Source organism: Ambystoma mexicanum, chromosome 5q, assembly GCF_040938575.1.
Source record: "Ambystoma mexicanum isolate Mex_15411 chromosome 5q, UKY_AmexF1_1, whole genome shotgun sequence".
Taxonomy (NCBI): domain Eukaryota; kingdom Metazoa; phylum Chordata; class Amphibia; order Caudata; family Ambystomatidae; genus Ambystoma; species Ambystoma mexicanum.
Window position 1 is genome coordinate 1269208502 of NC_090933.1, and position 18939 is coordinate 1269227440.

The 18939-nt window shown below is 47.5% G+C and overlaps 1 protein-coding gene across 4 annotated transcripts in view; it reads right to left on the reverse strand.

Moving 5' to 3' along the window:
* OPLAH (5-oxoprolinase, ATP-hydrolysing) overlaps positions 1–18939 on the reverse strand; it is a 664980-nt gene that overhangs the window by 429467 nt on the left and 216574 nt on the right. For all 4 annotated transcript variants that reach the window (XM_069621803.1, XM_069621805.1, XM_069621802.1 and 1 more), the window contains one exon: positions 12883–13078. In XM_069621803.1, coding sequence (XP_069477904.1) covers positions 12883–13078 — 196 coding nt within the window. The remainder of the gene's footprint in view (positions 1–12882; positions 13079–18939) is intronic.

Consider the following 18939-nt stretch of genomic DNA (forward strand, 5'->3'; position numbering starts at 1 on the left):
GGAAAGAGGCAAAAGGTAAAGAAGGAATGGGCATGAGAGGGAAAGAGGAAAAAGGTAAAGAAGGAAGGGGCACGAGAGGTAAAGAGGGAAAAAGGTAAAGAAGAAATGGGCACGAGAGGGAAAGAGGCAAAAGGTAAAGAAGGAATGGGCATGAGAGGGAAAGAGGAAAAAGGTAAAGAAGGAATGGGCACAAGAGGGAAAGAGGAAAAGGGTAAAGAAGGAATGGGCAGAAGAGGGAAAGAGGAAAAAGGTAAGGAAGGAATGGGCACGAGAGGCAAAGAGGAAAAAGGTAAGGAAGGCATGGGCACTAGAGGCAAAGAGGAAAAAGGTATAGAAGGAATGGGCACGAGAGGGAAAGAGGAAAAGGGTAAGGAATGGGCACGAGAGGGAAAGAGGCAAAAGGTAAAGAAGGAATGGGCATGAGAGGGAAAGAGGAAAAAGGTAAAGAAGGAATGGGCACAAGAGGGAAAGAGGAAAAGGGTAAAGAAGGAATGGGCATGAGAGGGAAAGAGGAAAAAGGTAAAGAAGGAATGGGCACGAGAGGGAAAGAGGAAAAGGGTAAAGAAGGAATGGGCATGAGAGGGAAAGAGGAAAAAGGTAAAGAAGGAATGGGCACGAGAGGGAAAGAGGAAAAGGGTAAGGAATGGGCATGAGAGGGAAAGAGGAAAACGGTAAAGAAGGAAGGGGCACGAGAGGCAAAGAGGGAAAGAGGTAAAGAAGGAATGGGCATGTGAGGGAAAGGGGAAAAGGTAAAGAAGCAATTGGCACAAGAGGGAAAGGGGGAAAAGGTAAAGAAGGAATGGGCACGAGAGGGAAAGAGGAAAAGGGTAAAGAAGGAATGAGCACGAGAGGGAAAGAGGGAAAAGGTAAGAAAAGAATGGGCATAAGAGGGAAAGAGGGAAAGAGGAAAAAGGTAAGGAAGGAATGGGCACTAGAGGCAAAGAGGAAAAAGGTATAGAAGGAATGAGCACAAGAGGGAAAGAGGAAAAAGGTAAGGAAGGAATGGGCACGAGAGGCAAAGAGGAAAAAGGTAAGGAAGGAATGGGCACGAGAGGGAAAGAGGAAAAGGGTAAGGAATGGGCATGAGAGGGAAAGAGGAAAACGGTAAAGAAGGAAGGGGCACGAGAGGCAAAGAGGGAAAAAGGTAAAGAAGAAATGGGCACGAGAGGGAAAGAGGCAAAAGGTAAAGAAGGAATGGGCATGAGAGGGAAAGAGGAAAAAGGAAAGAAGGAATGGGCACAAGAGGGAAAGAGGAAAAGGGTAAAGAAGGAATGGGCAGGAGAGGGAAAGAGGAAAAAGGTAAAGAAGGAATGGGCACAAGAGGGAAAGAGGAAAAAGGTAAAGAAGGAATGGACACGAGAGGCAAAGAGGAAAAAGGTAAGGAAGGAATGGGCACTAGAGGCAAAGAGGAAAAAGGTATAGAAGGAATGGGCACGAGAGGGAAAGAGGAAAAGGGTAAGGAATGGGCATGAGAGGGAAAGAGGAAAAAAGTAAAGAAGGAATGGGCACAAGAGGGAAAGAGGAAAAGGGTAAAGAAGGAATGGGCATGAGAGGGAAAGAGGTAAAGAAGGAATGGGCATGAGAGGGAAAGGGGAAAAGGTAAAGAAGCAATTGGCACAAGAGGGAAAGGGGGAAAAGGTAAAGAAGAAATGGGCACGAGAGGGAAAGAGGCAAAAGGTAAAGAAGGAATGGGCATGAGAGGGAAAGAGGAAAAAGGAAAGAAGGAATGGGCACAAGAGGGAAAGAGGAAAAGGGTAAAGAAGGAATGGGCATGAGAGGGAAAGAGGAAAAAGGTAAAGAAGGAATGGGCACAAGAGGGAAAGAGGAAAAAGGTAAAGAAGGAATGGACACGAGAGGCAAAGAGGAAAAAGGTAAGGAAGGAATGGGCACTAGAGGCAAAGAGGAAAAAGGTATAGAAGGAATGGGCACGAGAGGGAAAGAGGAAAAGGGTAAGGAATGGGCATGAGAGGGAAAGAGGAAAAAAGTAAAGAAGGAATGGGCACAAGAGGGAAAGAGGAAAAGGGTAAAGAAGGAATGGGCATGAGAGGGAAAGAGGTAAAGAAGGAATGGGCATGAGAGGGAAAGGGGAAAAGGTAAAGAAGCAATTGGCACAAGAGGGAAAGGGGGAAAAGGTAAAGAAGGAATGGGCATGAGTGGTAAGAGGAAAAAGGGAAAGAAGGAATGGGCTGAAGAGGGAAAGAGGAAAAAGGTAAAGGAGGAATGGGCACGAGAGGGAAAGAGGAAAAAGGTAAAGAAGGAATGCAACGAGAGGGAAAGAGGAAAAGGTAAGGAAGAAATGGGCACGAGAGGCAAAGAGGAAAAAGGTAAAGAAGGAATGGGCACGAGAGGGAAAGAGGAAAAGGGTAAAGAAGGAATGGGCACGAGGGAAAGAGGAAAAAGGTAAAGAAGGAATGGGCACGAGAGGCAAAGAGGGAAAAGGTAAAGAAGGAATGCAACGAGAGGGAAAGAGGAAAAGGTAAGGAAGAAATGGGCATGCGAGAAAAAGAGGAAAAAGGGAAAGAAGGAAGGGGCATGAGAGGGAAAGAGGTAAAGAAGGAATGGACACGAGAGGGAAAGAGGTAAAGAAGGAATGGGCATGAGAGGGAAAGGGGAAAAGGTAAAGAAGCAATTGGCACAAGAGGGAAAGGGGGAAAAGGTAAAGAAGGAATGGGCATGAGAGGGAAGAGTGTTAGGGAGAATTATCTGTTTAGGCTGAATTTCCTAACCTATTGAGTCCCCCAGCAGCTTTGCTGGATTTTCTGGGTTTATTTCTTTCTCCTGCCAAGAGTGAGACTCTTTTACCCTCACTCTTGGACATGTTTGAAGTGTGTTTCTTTGGTTTGCCTTGTGTTGAATGGGCTATGGGGTCTTTTACTCCATAGGGCCTCATGTGTTTTTGTGAGATGGGTTACACAGCACCCTCAGTGCCGTAACCCAGGGGTGTCCTAGGGACCCCCCAACATAGACTCCATACCCTGGGACTGACTACTGTCTCCCAGGGTCTGTAAAGTCACCATTGACTTTACTAGTCTCAAATCCTGAACAGAACCAGTACAAACCATCATATTGTGGACGTACTGGCCGGGGCAATTCCATTGCCCCGGGGTCTGTTAGTCGAGGGGGCACGTCTCCGTCCCCCCTCATTGAGTTTTGGCTGGTGGCAGTGGAAACTACTTTTTATATTCAACCGTGAATATTTTCCTATGGGATTTCCCATTGTTTTAGGCTAATACCTTTATTTATTTATTTATTTACGGTAGCCTTGAACATACCGCCGGATTATTTCTTTATTATTATAACTCCGGTTGGTATTTTTTGCCAAAACTTGATTCTAAAATGGCGTTGGTGTTCACCTCTGTAACTCTGACCCAAAGTGGAGCCCTTTGTTCCACTTTTGGCGGGCTTCTCCACAGAAGCCCTCCAAAGTGGTGCCACTCTGTCTGGGGTACTTAGGAGGGGTGGAGGGGGAATTAGGCACCCTGGACTGAGTTACCTTGGTAACTCAAGTCGCACTCCGTCCTGATTGGCCCAAGTGGTGAGCCGGCCGGCTCACCACTTAGCATGTTTGAGTGACAGCTAGGCTGGGTGAATGGGGGTTTGCTGCATAAAAGCAGGGCTTTGGGGACTGGAACTTCAGAAGTCGCCACAGGACCTAAGAAGCCGAAGAGGGAGAAGCCGACCTGCCAAGACGACACCACCGGTGAAGCCCTGCAGAACCGTCTCACCACTTTTTCCGACGACAGAGGCGATCTCCCGCCGGAGAGTCTTCTTCCCTTAACTGGTGGGGACAACCAGTTGCTGCATTCTTTTCGCCGTCCCGAAGCATCTCGTGGCCGCCTTGCCTGTGCCAAGCACCCCGGCAACCGGGATACCACTTTTTACCTCAACCGCGAAAGAGGGGTAAAAATCCTTTGTGACCGAAGAACTCCACGGCTGGCCTCATCCCTGGTAGTGCAACGACCTGCAGCCTTCCTCCCCGTCGAGATCACCTCTTCCTCGGGACGACGCCGCGACTTGCACCCACTACCAGGAACGACTACCACTGCTGGAGGAATCTTTCCACTTTTAAAGGTACTGTGATCCGCCCGGCCTCCCTTGCCACCGATTGTACGGGGTAGATTTAGCCCTCGGCTCTCGAACCTGGGTAGGCCTGGGACACCCCAACTAAACTTTTCAGAACCGTAGTAAAACCTTTTTCTCTCACCTGCAAAGACTGATGACATTGTGTGATCTTGGGCACATTTTTCGCCTGGCTCCCTCTAAAGCGGGCCCCGAACTAATTCTCCTTGTTCCACCATTGACTGCCTTTGCTAACCTTATGTGAAAAGTGTTTTACCTTACTGCTCTCTTCATTTCTGCCTTTTCCTTCCCTTTTGGTAATACTTGTTGGAGTGTCATCTAACATTAAGCGCTCACCTCTGTTTGGAAATAAGTGGTATTAACTTAGAATTGACCAACGAATGATTAGGGATGTACATATGAGTAATAGTAACCGTGTTTGACTTTCTTATCTTTTCTAGTGTGCTGGTGTAATTTATGAGTGTACCTTTAATAAATAAGTTTATACTTTTACACCTAGCTCTGGTTAGTGTTTGCTTGTGCTACTGTGTCTCTGTACCTATTCTGTATTCTCTGTATACTGCCTAACTCTTCTTGAGGGAAGTCTGGCTGCTCAGCCACAGCTACCACAGTGAATCTGTGCGGTGCAGACTGCTACCAAGTGGGTTTACTGCCAACACCTGTAGTCTTAAATCTTTTGCAGTGGTCCCAAAGGGAACTGCACAGGTTTCTGCCTAACACTGGTGTACAGCGGTGGGATCTGTATTGAGTATACACTTTAGAGTACTTTTGAGATACCTTAGTGCAACTAACCACAAAGCTTAAGCACAAGAAAGAAAAAGTCATTTTTAACCTGTCTACTATGGAAAGTTATAGTCTCATGACTAAAGGAAAGAAAATAGAGCTAATAGAAAGGTTGTTAGAAAACCAAAGTCTGGAGGATGGTCCAGAGGAACCTATCCCTCCAGCAATTGTAGAAAGCAGCAATGATCTTGATGTGGCACAAAGTATTGATGATCTTGGGTCAGAACCAGAAGAGGAGGATGAAACTGTTGTGGATAGTCCCTCTAGGCCTCTGTCTGCTCTACCAGCTGTACCTACTGGACCTTTGCCAGGTCCCACATTTAGCCCTCAATACTTTGAACTAGAGAGAATGAAACTTGAATTAGAGTACAAGAAACTTAATGCTCAAACTGACAAAGAACTAAGGCTAAGGGAAATGGAGCTCAAGTATGAGCTAGAAATGAAGAAATTGTCTGTTGAGAATGCTTCTCTCTCTGGCTCCTCTAGAAGTTCCAGTCCTAAAAGACCCCGGATGCCTAAGGAATTGATTGGTATGTATGAGCCTAAGTTGGATGTGTTGGATTGGTTGTCTATGTTTGAGTATAATCATGAGCTCCAGAACATCACAGGTAATGAGTTACTCACCTGGTTGTTCTCTAGGCTTCCCCCTGTTGCAACTGATGTGGTAATGGAGTTGGGGGAGGAGGATAGGAAAGAGTATGAATGTGTGAAACTAGCTTTGATTGCTAGGTTTGGGAAGACCCCTTCCCAGTATCTTAAGAGGTTTAGGAGCCTCAAAAAGCATGATGGTACCCCTTGGGCTACCTGGGTGTGTGAAGGGTTGAAAAACTTAGAGGGATGGATTAAGGGTTACAAGGTGAACACTTATGAAGGAATGAGAAATCTTGTAATGATGGAGTCAATTTATGATGCCTGCTCTCCTGAGCTCAGACAGCACTGATTCACAGGAATTAGATCCTAGGAAACTAGCTAAGGCTGCTGACTTGTGGGTTGCCAACAGGGCTACTCACAAGGATTCTGGGGTAACTCAGAAGAAGGATGATGGAAGACAGCCTAAGAAAGACTCCAAAGAGAATTCTAATAATCCTAATTCCAAAGAGGGCCCCAAACAAAACCCTAAGGGTAAGCCACCTGGGAAACCACAGCAGAGTAGTATACCTTCTGGTGCTAAACCAGAAGGAGGTCAGAACAAGCCTCCATTCCAAAGGACCTTTGGGGCCTGTTATGTTTGTAAGGCTACTGACCATGTGAAAGGAGATCCCAGATGTAAGGGTAAACCTTCAGGGGTCCAACTTGTCTCCTTAGTCTTCGCTCCAGAGGAGGAAGTCACTATGGCAAGTGGAAACTTTCTACTACTGGCTGATGAGCCCACTGGAGTCTCAGCCAGTGTTTCTTTAGTCTCTCTGGGGTTGTGGGAACAACAAAATTTAGATGTGTATAATTCTATCCCAGATAATACTAAAGAGTATTATAAGGACAGTGTCCACGTGAATGGTCAGGAGACTCCTGCCCTCAGGGACACTGGGGCCAGCATAACTGTGGTGGATGAATCATTTTTCAAGGCAGAGGATGTTGCTAAGGCACCCAAATGCCTCACCAAGTTAGCTGGAGGGCCTGTGCAGATGTGTCCCCAGTTACCAGTTCTCATCCAGTGTAATGATATGGCTGTGAAGATACCTGTCAGTATACAATGTGAAGTGCCAGGAAGAGTTCTGCTAGGAAATGACCTGAAAGCTCTGGGAGTTGTGTCACATACCCCCAGACCTCCTAGTAAAAGGTTACGGGAGCTCACCAAGTCTGCAAGAGAGAAAACCCTGCGAGGTTTATCTCAGGAGATGATGACAGAAATCACTCCTCTCCCACTGGAGCAACTTACTGCAGTAACTACCAGATCAGGAGCAAAGGGGCAACCCGAGACTCCTAGGAAAAAGCCTACAGCAAGCACTCCAGTGCTTCCAACAAGGACTCCCCCGAGGTTGTCCAAAGTTACACCTGTAACTCCACCTCCAGCTGAGGCTGAGAGGGAGGTACAACCCTGTGTGGTTGAACTAGACTCTGAAGAAGAGCTAGTAGGAGGCCCAGAACTTATTGGAGACCTGGACCCGGCTGACCATCCTGAGCTGCAGTCTTTACTGGCAGAAGGTGGACCCAGCAGGACAGCTTTTCGTAAGGGACAAAGAGAATGTCCAACTCTGGAGGGCCTTCGCCAACAGGCAGCTTCTCAGGCTGATGGGCAAGAGCCTGGGAAGTATAGGTTACACTGGGAAGATGGCCTCTTCTACAGTGAACCAACCAAATCTGAACCTGGAGCAACCCAATGCCTGGTAGTGCCCCAAGAGGACAGACAACAGTTCTTGCAACTAGCCCACGAGATTCCTTTGGCTGGTCACTTGAATTTCAAGAAGACCAAGGAAAGGCTCTCTCTCTACTTTTATTGGCCAAAAATGGGGGCTGAAGTAGATAGGTATTGCAGGAGCTGCCATACCTGCCAGACTTCTGGTAAGGTTTGGTTCCAAGAATGTGGCACCTTTAGTGCCTCTCCCAGTTGTGGGAGTCCCATTTGAGAGGGTAGGGATTGACATTGTTGGTCCCCTTGATCCCCCAACCTCCTCAGGCAACAGGTTTATCCTTGTTGTAGTAGACCATGCTACTAGATACCCTGAGGCAATCCCTATGAGGACTGTTACGGCTCAGGCTGTGGCTAAGGCCCTCCTTGGTATCTTTACCAGGGTTGGGTTTCCTTAGGAGGTGATCTCTGACAGGGGGACAAATTTTATGTCCAACTACATGAAAGCCATGTGGGAAACCTGCGGAGTTACCTACAAGTTCTCAACCGCCTACCACCCTCAGACCAACGGGTTGGTAGAAAGATTTAACAGAACCATGAAGAGCATGATAGGTGCCTTAGAAGAACCCCTTAAGAAGAAGTGGGACCTTCTACTGCCATGCCTTCTATTTGCTTATAGGGAAGTCCCTCAGGAGGGAGTAGGTTATTCTCCCTTTGAACTTCTCTATGGCCATCCCGTCAGAGGCCCCTTGGCCCTGATTAAGGAGGGGTTGGAGAGTGCTCCTTCCCCCAAGCCAGTCAGAGTGACTGACTATGTGATAGGTCTCCGAAGGAGAATGTCACACATGATGGCAGAAGCAAGTGACAACTTGAAAGCTGGCCAAGCTCTGATCAAACATTGGCATGATCAGAAGGCTAACATGGTTGAGTTTACTCAAGACCAGCTAGTTCTAGTTATGCTTCCAACAAGGCAGAGGGCCTTGCAAGACAAATGGATGGGACCCTTCAAGGTTGTGGGAAAACTTGGAGAGGTCAACTATCTGGTGGATCTGGGCAAACCCAGGGAAGCTCCCAGAGTCTTCCACACCAACCGCCTCAAAGCCTATGTCTCTAGACCAGAAGTAGGAGCATTGCTTCTAGCTTCATCGGAAGAGGAGGAGGAGAGTGACGCTCTACCTGACCTCCTGAGAGGCTTACCTTTGGACGAAAAGGTTGAAGGAGTTAATCTCTCTTCAGATCTGACCCCTGAGCAACAGGAGGAGTGCAAAGCGATGTTAAATCAGTTTGCCTCCCTGTTCTCGCTTTCACCAGGCTTGACCCCTTGGGGACAGCATGAGATACTCACTGGTGACTGTCTGCCAGTCAAAAGCAGAGGATACAGAATGTCAGAACATGTCAGAACCCACATCAAAAGGGAGGTCAAGAAGATGCTTGATCTCGGGGTAATAGAGCCCTCTACTAGTCCATGGTCTAGCCCAGTAGTGTTAGTACCAAAGGCAGGATCCAAAGAGTTGAGATTCTGTGTGGACTATAGAGCTCTTAATGCAGTCACCAAGACTGATGCCCACCCTTTGCCAAGGACAGATGAGTTGGTGGATAAACTTGGTGCAGCCAAGTACCTCAGCACACTGGACCTTACGTCAGGCTACTGGCAAATAGCCCTGACAGACCATGCCAAGGAGAAAACTGCATTTTCTACCCCAGTTGGCCTATACCAATTCAAGGTTATGCCTTTTGGACTGAAAATGCACCTGCAACATTCCAAAGGATGGTGAACCAGGTTCTAGCTGGGATGGAGGACTTTTGCATGGCATACTTGGATGACATTGCAGTCTTCAGCCACTCCTGGGAAGAACATGTGACCCACCGGGGACATGTTTTGCAGGCTCTTAAGCAGGCCCATCTGACCATAAAGGCAAGCAAGTGCCAAATTGGTCAGAGTAAAGTGGTCTACCTTGGACATGAGGTAGGAGGTGGAGAAATAAGGCCTTTGCTCAGCAAGATTGAAGCTGTGCAAAATTGGACAACACCTACTACTCAGACCCAGCTGAGAGCCTTCTTAGGCCTCACTGGGTACTACAGGAATTTCATTGAGAACTATGGGACCATAGCTTCTCCTCTGAATGTGATCTCCTCTCCAAAATTCCCTAAGAAGGTCAAATGGACTGAGGAATGCAATCAGGCCTTTGAAAACCTGAAGAAAGCTCTCTGCCAAGCTCCAGTACTCAGAGCTCCTGACTACCACCAAACTTTCATTGTACAAACTGATGCTTCCAATGTAGGTATAGGTGCAGTTCTTAGCCAACTGGATGAGAAGGGTAGGGAACACCCCATTTGCTTCATCAGTAGAAAACTGAAAGATCCTGAAACAAGGTGGGCAACAATCGAAAGAGAATGCTTTGCTATTGTGTGGGCACTGAAGAAGTTTAGGCCATACTTGTATGGTTCTACTTTTGTCATTCAGACTGACCACCAACCCTTGAGATGGTTAATGCAAATGAAAGGGGAAAATCCAAAACTATTGAGATGGTCAATCTGCCTCCAAGGGTTTGATTTCACCATTGAGCACAGGTCAGGGTGTCACCATCAAAATGCTGATGGACTCTCTAGGATGTATGTCATCGACTAGAGGTATGAGGTTCATCCAGGAGTGGATTAAATCCTCCTGTCCCTTAGTCTGGGGGGGCGAGTGTTAGGGAGAATTCTCTGTTTAGGCTGAATTTCCTAACCTATTGAGTCCCCCAGCAGCTTTGCTGGATTTTCTGGGTTTATTTTTTTCTCCTGCCAAGAGTGAGACTCTTTTACCCTCACTCTTGGACATGTTTGAAGTGTGTTTCTTTGGTTTGCCTTGTGTTGAATGGGCTATGGGGTCTTTTACTCCATAGGGCCTCATGTGTTTTTGTGAGATGGGTTACACAGCACCCTCAGTGCCGTAACCCAGGGGTGTCCTAGGGACCCCCCAACATAGACTCCATACCCTGGGACTGACTACTGTCTCCCAGGGTCTGTAAAGTCACAATTGACTTTACTAGTCTCAAATCCTGAACAGAACCAGTACAAACCATCATATTGTGGACGTACTGGCCGGGGCAATTCCATTGCCCCGGGGTCTGTTAGTCGAGGGGGCACGTCTCCGTCCCCCCTCATCGAGTTTTGGCTGGTGGCAGTGGAAACTACTTTTTATATTCAACCGCAAATATTTTCCTATGGGATTTCCCATTGTTTTAGGCTAATACCTTTATTTATTTATTTACGGTAACCTTGAACATACCGCCGGATTATTTCTTTATTATTATAACTCCGGTTGGTATTTTTTGCCAAAACTTGATTCTAAAATGGCGTTGGTGTTCACCTCTGTAACTCTGACCCAAAGTGGAGCCCTTTGTTCCACTTTTGGCGGGCTTCTCCACAGAAGCCCTCCAAAGTGGTGCCACTCTGTCTGGGGTACTTAGGAGGGGTGGAGGGGGAATTAGGCACCCTGGACTGAGTTACCTTGGTAACTCAAGTCGCACTCCGTCCTGATTGGCCCAAGTGGTGAGCCGGCCGGCTCACCACTTAGCATGTTTGATTGACAGCTAGGCTGGGTGAATGGGGGTTTGCTGCATAAAAGCAGGGCTTTGGGGACTGGAACTTCAGAAGTCGCCACAGGACCTAAGAAGCCGAAGAGGGAGAAGCCGAGCCGACCTGCCAAGACGACACCACTTTTTCCGATGACAGAGGAGATCTCCCGCCGGAGAGTCTTCTTCCCTTAACTGGTGGGGACAACCAGTTGCTGCCTTCTTTTCGCCGTCCCGAAGCATCTCGTGGCCGCCTTGCCTGTGCCAAGCACCCCGGCAACCGGGATACCACTTTTTACCTCAACCGCGAAAGAGGGGTAAAAATCCTTTGTGACCGAAGAACTCCACGGCTGGCCTCATCCCTGGTAGTGCAACGACCTGCAGCCTTCCTCCCCGTCGAGATCACCTCTTCCTCGGGACGACGCCGCGACTTGCACCCACTACCAGGAACGACTACCACCGCTGGAGGAATCTTTCCACTTTTAAAGGTACTGTGATCCGCCCGGCCTCCCTTGCCACTGATTGTACGGGGTAGATTTAGCCCTCGGCTCTCGAACCTGGGTAGGCCTGGGACACCCTAACTAAACTTTTCAGAACCGTAGTAAAACCTTTTTCTCTCACCTGCAAAGACTGATGACATTGTGCGATCTTGGGCACATTTTTCGCCTGGCTCCCTCTAAAGCGGGCCCCGAACTAATTCTCCTTGTTCCACCATTGACTGCCTTTGCTAACCTTATGTGAAAAGTGTTTTACCTTACTGCTCTCTTCATTTCTGCCTTTTCCTTCCCTTTTGGTAATACTTGTTGGAGTGCCATCTAACGTTAAGCGCTCACCTCTGTTTGGAAATAAGTGGTGTTAACTTAGAATTGACCAACGAATGATTAGGGATGTACATATGAGTAATAGTAACTGTGTTTGACTTTCTTATCTTTTCTAGTGTGCTGGTGTAATTTATGAGTGTACCTTTAATAAATAAGTTTATACTTTTACACCTAGCTCTGGTTAGTGTTTGCTTGTGCTACTGTGTCTCTGTACCTATTCTGTATTCTCTGTATACTGCCTAACTCTTCTTGAGGGAAGTCTGGCTGCTCAGCCACAGCTACCACAGTGAATCTGTGCGGTGCAGACTGCTACCAAGTGGGTTTACTGCCAACACCTGTAGTCTTAAATCTTTTGCAGTGGTCCCAAAGGGAACTGCACAGGTTTCTGCCTAACAAAGAGAAACAAGCTAAAGAAGGAATAGGCACGAGAGGGAAAGAGGAAAAAGGGAAAGAAGGAATGGGCACATGAGGGAAAGAGGAAAAGGGTAAAGAAGGAATGGGCTGAAGAGGGAAAGAGGAAAAAGGTAAAGAAGGAATGGGCACGAGAGGGAAAGAGGAAAAAGGTAAAGAAAGAATGGGCACGAGAGGGAAAGAGGAAAAAGGTAAAGAAGGAATGGGCCAGAGAGGGAAGAGGAACAAGCTAAAGAAGGAATGGGCAGGAGAGGAAAAGAGGGAAAAGGTAAAGAAGGAATGGGCATGAGAGGGAAAGAGGAAAAGGGTAAAGAAGGAATGGGCACGAGAGGGAAAGAGGAAAAAGGTAAAGAAGGAATGGGCACAAGAGGGAAAGAGGAAAAAGGTAAAGAAGGAATGGGCACGAGAGGCAAAGAGGGAAAAGGTAAAGAAGGAATGGACACGAGAGGGAAAGAGGGAAAGGGTAAAGAAGGAATGGGCATAGGAAGGAAGAAAGCAAGGAAAGAAGCAAGGAAGGAAGGAAGGGTTTAAAAACAGATGGTGTTTAAGTATTTCAAGAATCAAGTGCACATTCTTACACACACACACAGGAAACTGTTCAACCCATGAGAAACCTCTGCTCTCCCTGACCTACAGGATATGTGTACAGTGACCAGAAGCTGGCAATACTCTACTGTCCAGAGCTCATCTTTGGAGTGTGAAAGGATATTAACGCATAAGAACACCCATGGCTGACCCAGCGAACTGCAAAGGAAATGCAAGGATGCAAAGACAGTGGCTATCTGCAAACGTGCATGCACGGCTTGGCTATGCACCTGTGAACATATGTAAACATGTATGTTTGTGAACTTAGGTCCTTGCAAAGTCTGACGGCCACTTTCTCCGACAAAGACAAACAACCAGTCAACTCATCAACATGCCTGGACTATATAACAAAGCCCACCTGTAACTGGTCCTGGAATCCGGTACAGAACCCATCCAGGTACCTGCGGATGCAGGGGGTGAGGTAGGCATCGGCACAGGCGGTGTAGCCCCTTGGCACAATCCGGACCATGGGCATGACCTCTGAGGACAAGGACACGTGGTGGAAGCCCATCTCCCGGGCCAGCTCGCCAACCTCCAGCTCGTGTGTTGGCCACCTGTCAGGGGGGTTACAGAAAGGCAGTCAGAGGGACCCGCGCTGCCCAAAATCACCCTCATGAAATCCGAGCTCCCCATGATGTTTATTTGAAAGTGTGTTCTTCTGTTGAAGAACGACTTAAACACCGGCACGATGCATTCCCACAATACCACACGGAACAGAAAGAAAGAAACAAAGCAGAATGCACCGGCAGTTCTGCTACACTCCTTCTGGTGGGTAAAAGCCAACATGGCCTTGGCCAAGATGGAACACTGAAGAGTGATGCCTCCAAGGTAAGAATGAATTAAAACACACTGGCATTGCTATTGGCAACCCTCCTGACCATCTATTCTTTAGCCTGCCAATACAGAAGGGGAAAAAGCACCTGCTTTGGCCCAGTCCTTAAGGGGCATTCCAGGTCGACTCCTTCTGCACAAGACCACCTGCTACTCCAGGCATACTCTGGCCTCGTCTCATTGGGCCTCTCGGCATTGCAAGCTCGGGACCCATATCTTGGCATACCTGATCCTCCAAGGGGGATGCATGCAACCATGATAGCTTCTTGTGGATTAAAGTCCAGGATGGATTACCTGAAATGTACGTAATCATGACTGCCAGTGCACCTGGGAATTGAGCTCAGCCTGCCTCCATGATCAGAATTCCATCCCCGGGAGAAGCAGTACAGGCATCGCTGGCTATGGCAAGGGTTATGAGGACTCTGAATGAGGTGGCTTCTGGGATTCTCCAGCTAGCTTCCAAACTGTGTACATGTGGGTGAAAATAATATGCGCTGTGGCTGGTGCGGCGCGTCGCGTTGCTCAACGGCGCGGACTGGCAATACAATCCATGCCCGCTTGCAATATGCGTATAAAAGCATGGCCATTAGGTTCTTATTACAGGCTAGATGTGGCATTAACCTGAAACTATTCTGTAATCAGTCATTACGCTTCAGTTGTGACGTCACAGTGCCTGCAGTGAGCAGAATTACAGCTGTCACTGCTGTACTCGATTAAATTGACAAGCTGTATACATTCCTTGTTTGTAAAATAGTTTTCCTTGACCCTTCACAGCCCCTAATTGACACTGCCTATGGTAGAATGTTTCATTTGGGCACAGCTGGAGTTTAACACATGTAACCAACAATTTGCATGTTATTACTTATTTTAAAGCGGGAAATAAACATGTTTTTTCAATGCATTTTATTAAGCTGGTTAAACTATTTTTCTGCTGCATGTTAGCTTATTTTTTTGCCAAATTGTATTTATTCTTTTGACACTTACAGAAACAATGAATCAAAATACAATAGTTCTAATGTAAAGTATAACACTTATATGAACACATCATAACAGTCCAATCTATAAAGGAAAGTAACAGAGAGAAGGAGGGTGAGGAGGTGAATAAAAGGTTAGAGAAAATGCAAGAGAGAAAAAAAAGCAGATTTGCTTATTCAGTCCAGATTCCACATTCATTATATGGACCGGCAAATGCAAGATCTCGTAGATTAGAGCAAGCAAGAGGCCAAGTATTATTTATTTATTTTATTTATTTATAGCATTTGTTACACGCCCAAACCCACGGGTATTACAGCATTGGTTACTCGAGAGATTCACTTGTTACAGATTTAGGATTCTGGTTACATGCATACATACAGCTACAAGGATTACGAATCTGGTTGCATACAACAATCAGTTACTGCATGTTAGGAAGATTGACGGTGGTAGTTGAGGCCTTTATCAAATTTGCTATTAAAGAGGATGACAGTATGTGGCCATGTATTATAAGGAATAAAAGACCCCCACAATATGTAAAAAAGTTATTGCAAGTCACTGAGGAGTTCTGCGACCAAACTGAGGAACAAGGCCGTCATATCGTAGTGGGGCAACTTTATAAAACAGCTCGCAATTGTGTGGACCTCAATGCACTGTATAGACGTTCAAAGAGTGGGGACACATTGACGCCAATCGTATCTCCAAAGGGGTCTTCTGAACGGGCTTCGGGGCTGTAGGCTAGCACGACACCCAATGGGAGTTTAGTGGGCAGGCTAGTCTATTGGTAGATGTTAGGAAAGATTTCATATTGTATGTAATTTTCCCTCCATGTGGCAACCCCCAAATTTTTTGCTGCTGTTTTACACCCTGATCTAGACTTTGCCAGAGAAGCGCAGCCTTCCGCCGCACTCCTCTGGGCTTTCGCTCAATTCTTATGGGGAAACTGACATGCCCTTAAGACAGTCAGTACGGGGAGACTTTGTTTCCCTTAGTCCTTTTCTCATGTTGCAGCTTTTGTGCAACATAACACGAGAGGGCACTGTAACCTAAGTTACCGCACTCTTGGCTCTCTAGTCATTCCAAAGGCCCTAGAAACCTCTCGCTGGACTTATTATGAACTGTGCAAGTGTTTCACAGACAGGACTGGTGGCAGCTATCGTTTCTTTTGTGTTTTGAACCCTTTTTTGCCATGTTATCCGCGCTTACCGCATTTGGCACAAGTAAGGGGCCTGGCTCCAAAATTGCCATGCCACGAGGTTCTTTGTCCTGTCCGCTGACTGTCTTGCCCCTTCACCTTCCCCCAGGTCGAGCCGACCCGGGGCAGTCCTTATTTGGTCATGCACTTTCTCGCGAAACACAACGCTTTCGCGGGCTTCTGCATGCCTGGTGTGTGCCTCCAGGATGTGGGCTGGGATGTCTGGTCCCAATACACATCCTGGGTGCCAGAGAGTCTGGAGTGTCCTGAATGCCTGGGACCACCGTGGTCTGTGATAGGTCCACATATGGTGTGAGTGTTTGTGAGCAGATCTCCCATTGGGTCCTCTCCTGTTTTGGCGCGAAGGGAACTTTGGATAAGAGGAGGCTGGAAACACCACTACCATGTCGATCTCCTGAGTTCACACTGAACAAGGGATAAGGAGCCAAGTATCCTGCAACAAGAAGCTGAGTCGAGGAACCACCGGTGACCCGCTGAAGGTTTGGCACCCTGAACTGCTGTCGTCCTGCGAGACCCCTCTGCATCTGATCGTCCTAGAAGGTCTGCGAAGGTGCTTCGACCTATTGGAATAGTGGGATCAACTATTCCCGGCACCTTCAGCAAACCCTGCAAGTAAGCCTCTCCGGAAGTGTCCCTGGGCCAATCAGTGGGCTGACCAGTTTATGCAGGATGCTTTGCTCTGTCACTGCCGCCGTTTCGGGGAAGCCATCGAAACTTGGTTTACTGCTTGCTCTGCGTCCACGGGACCCTCACACCGAATTTCGTACACGTGGCATTCCCAGGTCTGAAGTGAGACAAGTGCGCCCGGACCAGAGTAAACGCGGTTGTCGTGTTGCCCTGCTGCGGTAACAACCTGTGCACGTCCACTGCATTTGGGACACCCTCGACCCTGCATCCTGCTTTTCAGAATCTACACAGTGTCGAGACATCCTGATCCTCGCAGCTGAACCTGCCAGCAACGTGAACTGAACTGGAGAAGTCTGGGTCTGCCTGTGTCAGGGACCGGTGAGTAGTCCATACCCCAACCGGTGGCCCCTTGTGCAGGAGCCCGTTTCTTTTCCACTGCTGTTGCGAAATAGCAACTCTATCCCGTACTCTCACCCTGCCTCTGCCCACAAGTGGAGGCCTTGCTTGAGTAGTGGGGACTTGTTCTGCATCGCTTCATTCACCTTCCTGAACTGTCTGATATCCTTGAAGAGGCCCTCTTTTTGTCCAGTGGCACCAGCGCCTGCGGGTACTTTGAGCATAAGGCTCCTCTCTTCGTAGGGCTCGGACTCCTCCTAGTTAGGTGTATTTCAGATGCCGAACTGGGTCTAAAGATTACTTGCACTGCCGGTTTTCCTCCCCATCTAGTTGGTCTACATATTACGTGCTCCTAACTCCTTAGACCCCTCGGTCTTGTATATATATTGTATTGATTGTGATGTGTTGGTTTACTTTAGTATTATTGTGATTCTTTGCTATGGTCGATGTTACAAAGGCCTTGCAATAAATGTGTCTATATTTTTAATATAACACCTGTCTGGAGTAATTTGTAAGTGTCCCTGCTTTGTGTGCTCATTGCGGTCTTTCAGTCACCCTCACCCCTCTTGAGACTTAGTCTTGACCGCCGCCATCGCTACCCTGATTGTTGTAGCTTGTCCAGAGGTTACCCAGTTCCAAGAAACTAGGCTGGCCTTCTGAACCTCTGCCCCTCCAGGTCAGAGTTCAGAAATCCATCTTAACAGTAGACACCCCCATTTGGTGTTGTACTGATGAACTGGCAAGGTCTGCTAAGCAGTACCTTGAGCTCACCTACCCAACATGGACGCTTCTTTGTGAGAATGCTCTGGCTTGCAGCATGACTCTTCTTGCTTAGCAAATTATGTTCTGTTATACCATAACTTTGAGGTCACGTGAAATGCAGTAAGCTTGGCAACACTGAGAATGTTTTCTTAAAAAGAATGTAGGCCTCCCATTCGGGTAATCCACAAATTGAAACCATGACGAGGCAAGATGACCACTTATAGAGGAAAATGCGGCCTTCATGCCAATTCTATACTGGCTAAGATTGTGGAGTAGGCCTGAGTATTAGGGTAACTCGGCACTAGTTACATTAGGATATGAAGTTACTTGTTACATTACGAAAAAAGAGGTACAAAGGAACAAAGTTACATGTAACAATGGGAAAAAGAGAGAAAAAAGGGGGGACAATGCAGTGAGGGAATGCAATAGTCTTTGGAGCAAGACAGTCAGTTAAACAGTCACGTCTTTAAGCTTCTGCAGAAGGTCCAGTAGGCCTGTTCTTTTCTGAGAGCTAGTGGAAGATTGTTCCAAAGTTTGGCTGCCATGACTGGGAAGTTAGTGCCAACTACTGAGAGGAGCTTGAAGTTGGGAGTCTTCAGGAGGAGAGAGTTTGAGGATCTCAAAGGACGGGAAGGGGCGTATTTCGCTGCGCATCCCCTTGGACAGATTTTCTCTTGTCCACCAGTGAAGGCTTTGTACCAGTGTTGGCGAAACGGCCACTAGATCGTCCCACTGACCACTTGCCTGAGACCACTGTTTCGCCAACCATTCCTGCATGGGACGCATGCACAGGCGCGCGTGGGGGACCAGGTAAATACATGACGCCATCATGCCTAGCAAACACATTGCTTTGCGTACCGTTATCTGGCGACCGGCCTGATATTGCGGAATTTGCAGCAGTATATTCAGAATTCTTTCCTCTGATGGAAAGGTCCACCCCTCTTGCGTGTCTAGGATAGCTCCTAGGAACTGTTTGGAGGTACTTGGCACCAGACTTGACTTCTTCTCGTTTATTGAGAAGCCTAATTCGAAGAGGAGGTTGATCGTCCTTTGAATGTTTGTTCTGCAAATTACTGGGGTCTCCCCCGTGATGAGTCAGTCGTCCAGGTAAGGGTACACTGGGATTGCCTCCCTGCGTAGGTGTGCTGCTGCCACCGCCAGTACCTTGGTGAATACCCTTGGAGCCGAGGCTATCCCGAAGGGCAGTACCTTGAATTGGTAGTGCCGACTGTCCACCTTGAAGCGCAAGTACTTTCTGTGCGCTGGGAACATGGAAATATGAAAATAGGCATCTTTCATGTCCAATGTTGCCATGTAATCCCCCTTTTTTAGGAGGGGGATTACCTCCTGGAGAGTAGTCATGCAACATTTTTGGGGCTTGACATACTTGTTTGCAGGCCGTAAGTCCAATACTGGGCGCATTGTCAAATCTTTTTTTGGCACAAGGAAGTAAGTTGAATAAATACCCTTGTTTACCTAGTGTCCCGGGACTAGTTCTATCGCGTCCTTTACTAGAAGATTGACGATCTCCTCGAGGAGGATCTTGTGGTGGTCCAAAGAATGTATTCTTTGTCGTGGAGGGTGGTTTAGGGGACGCTCTAACAGTTCTAT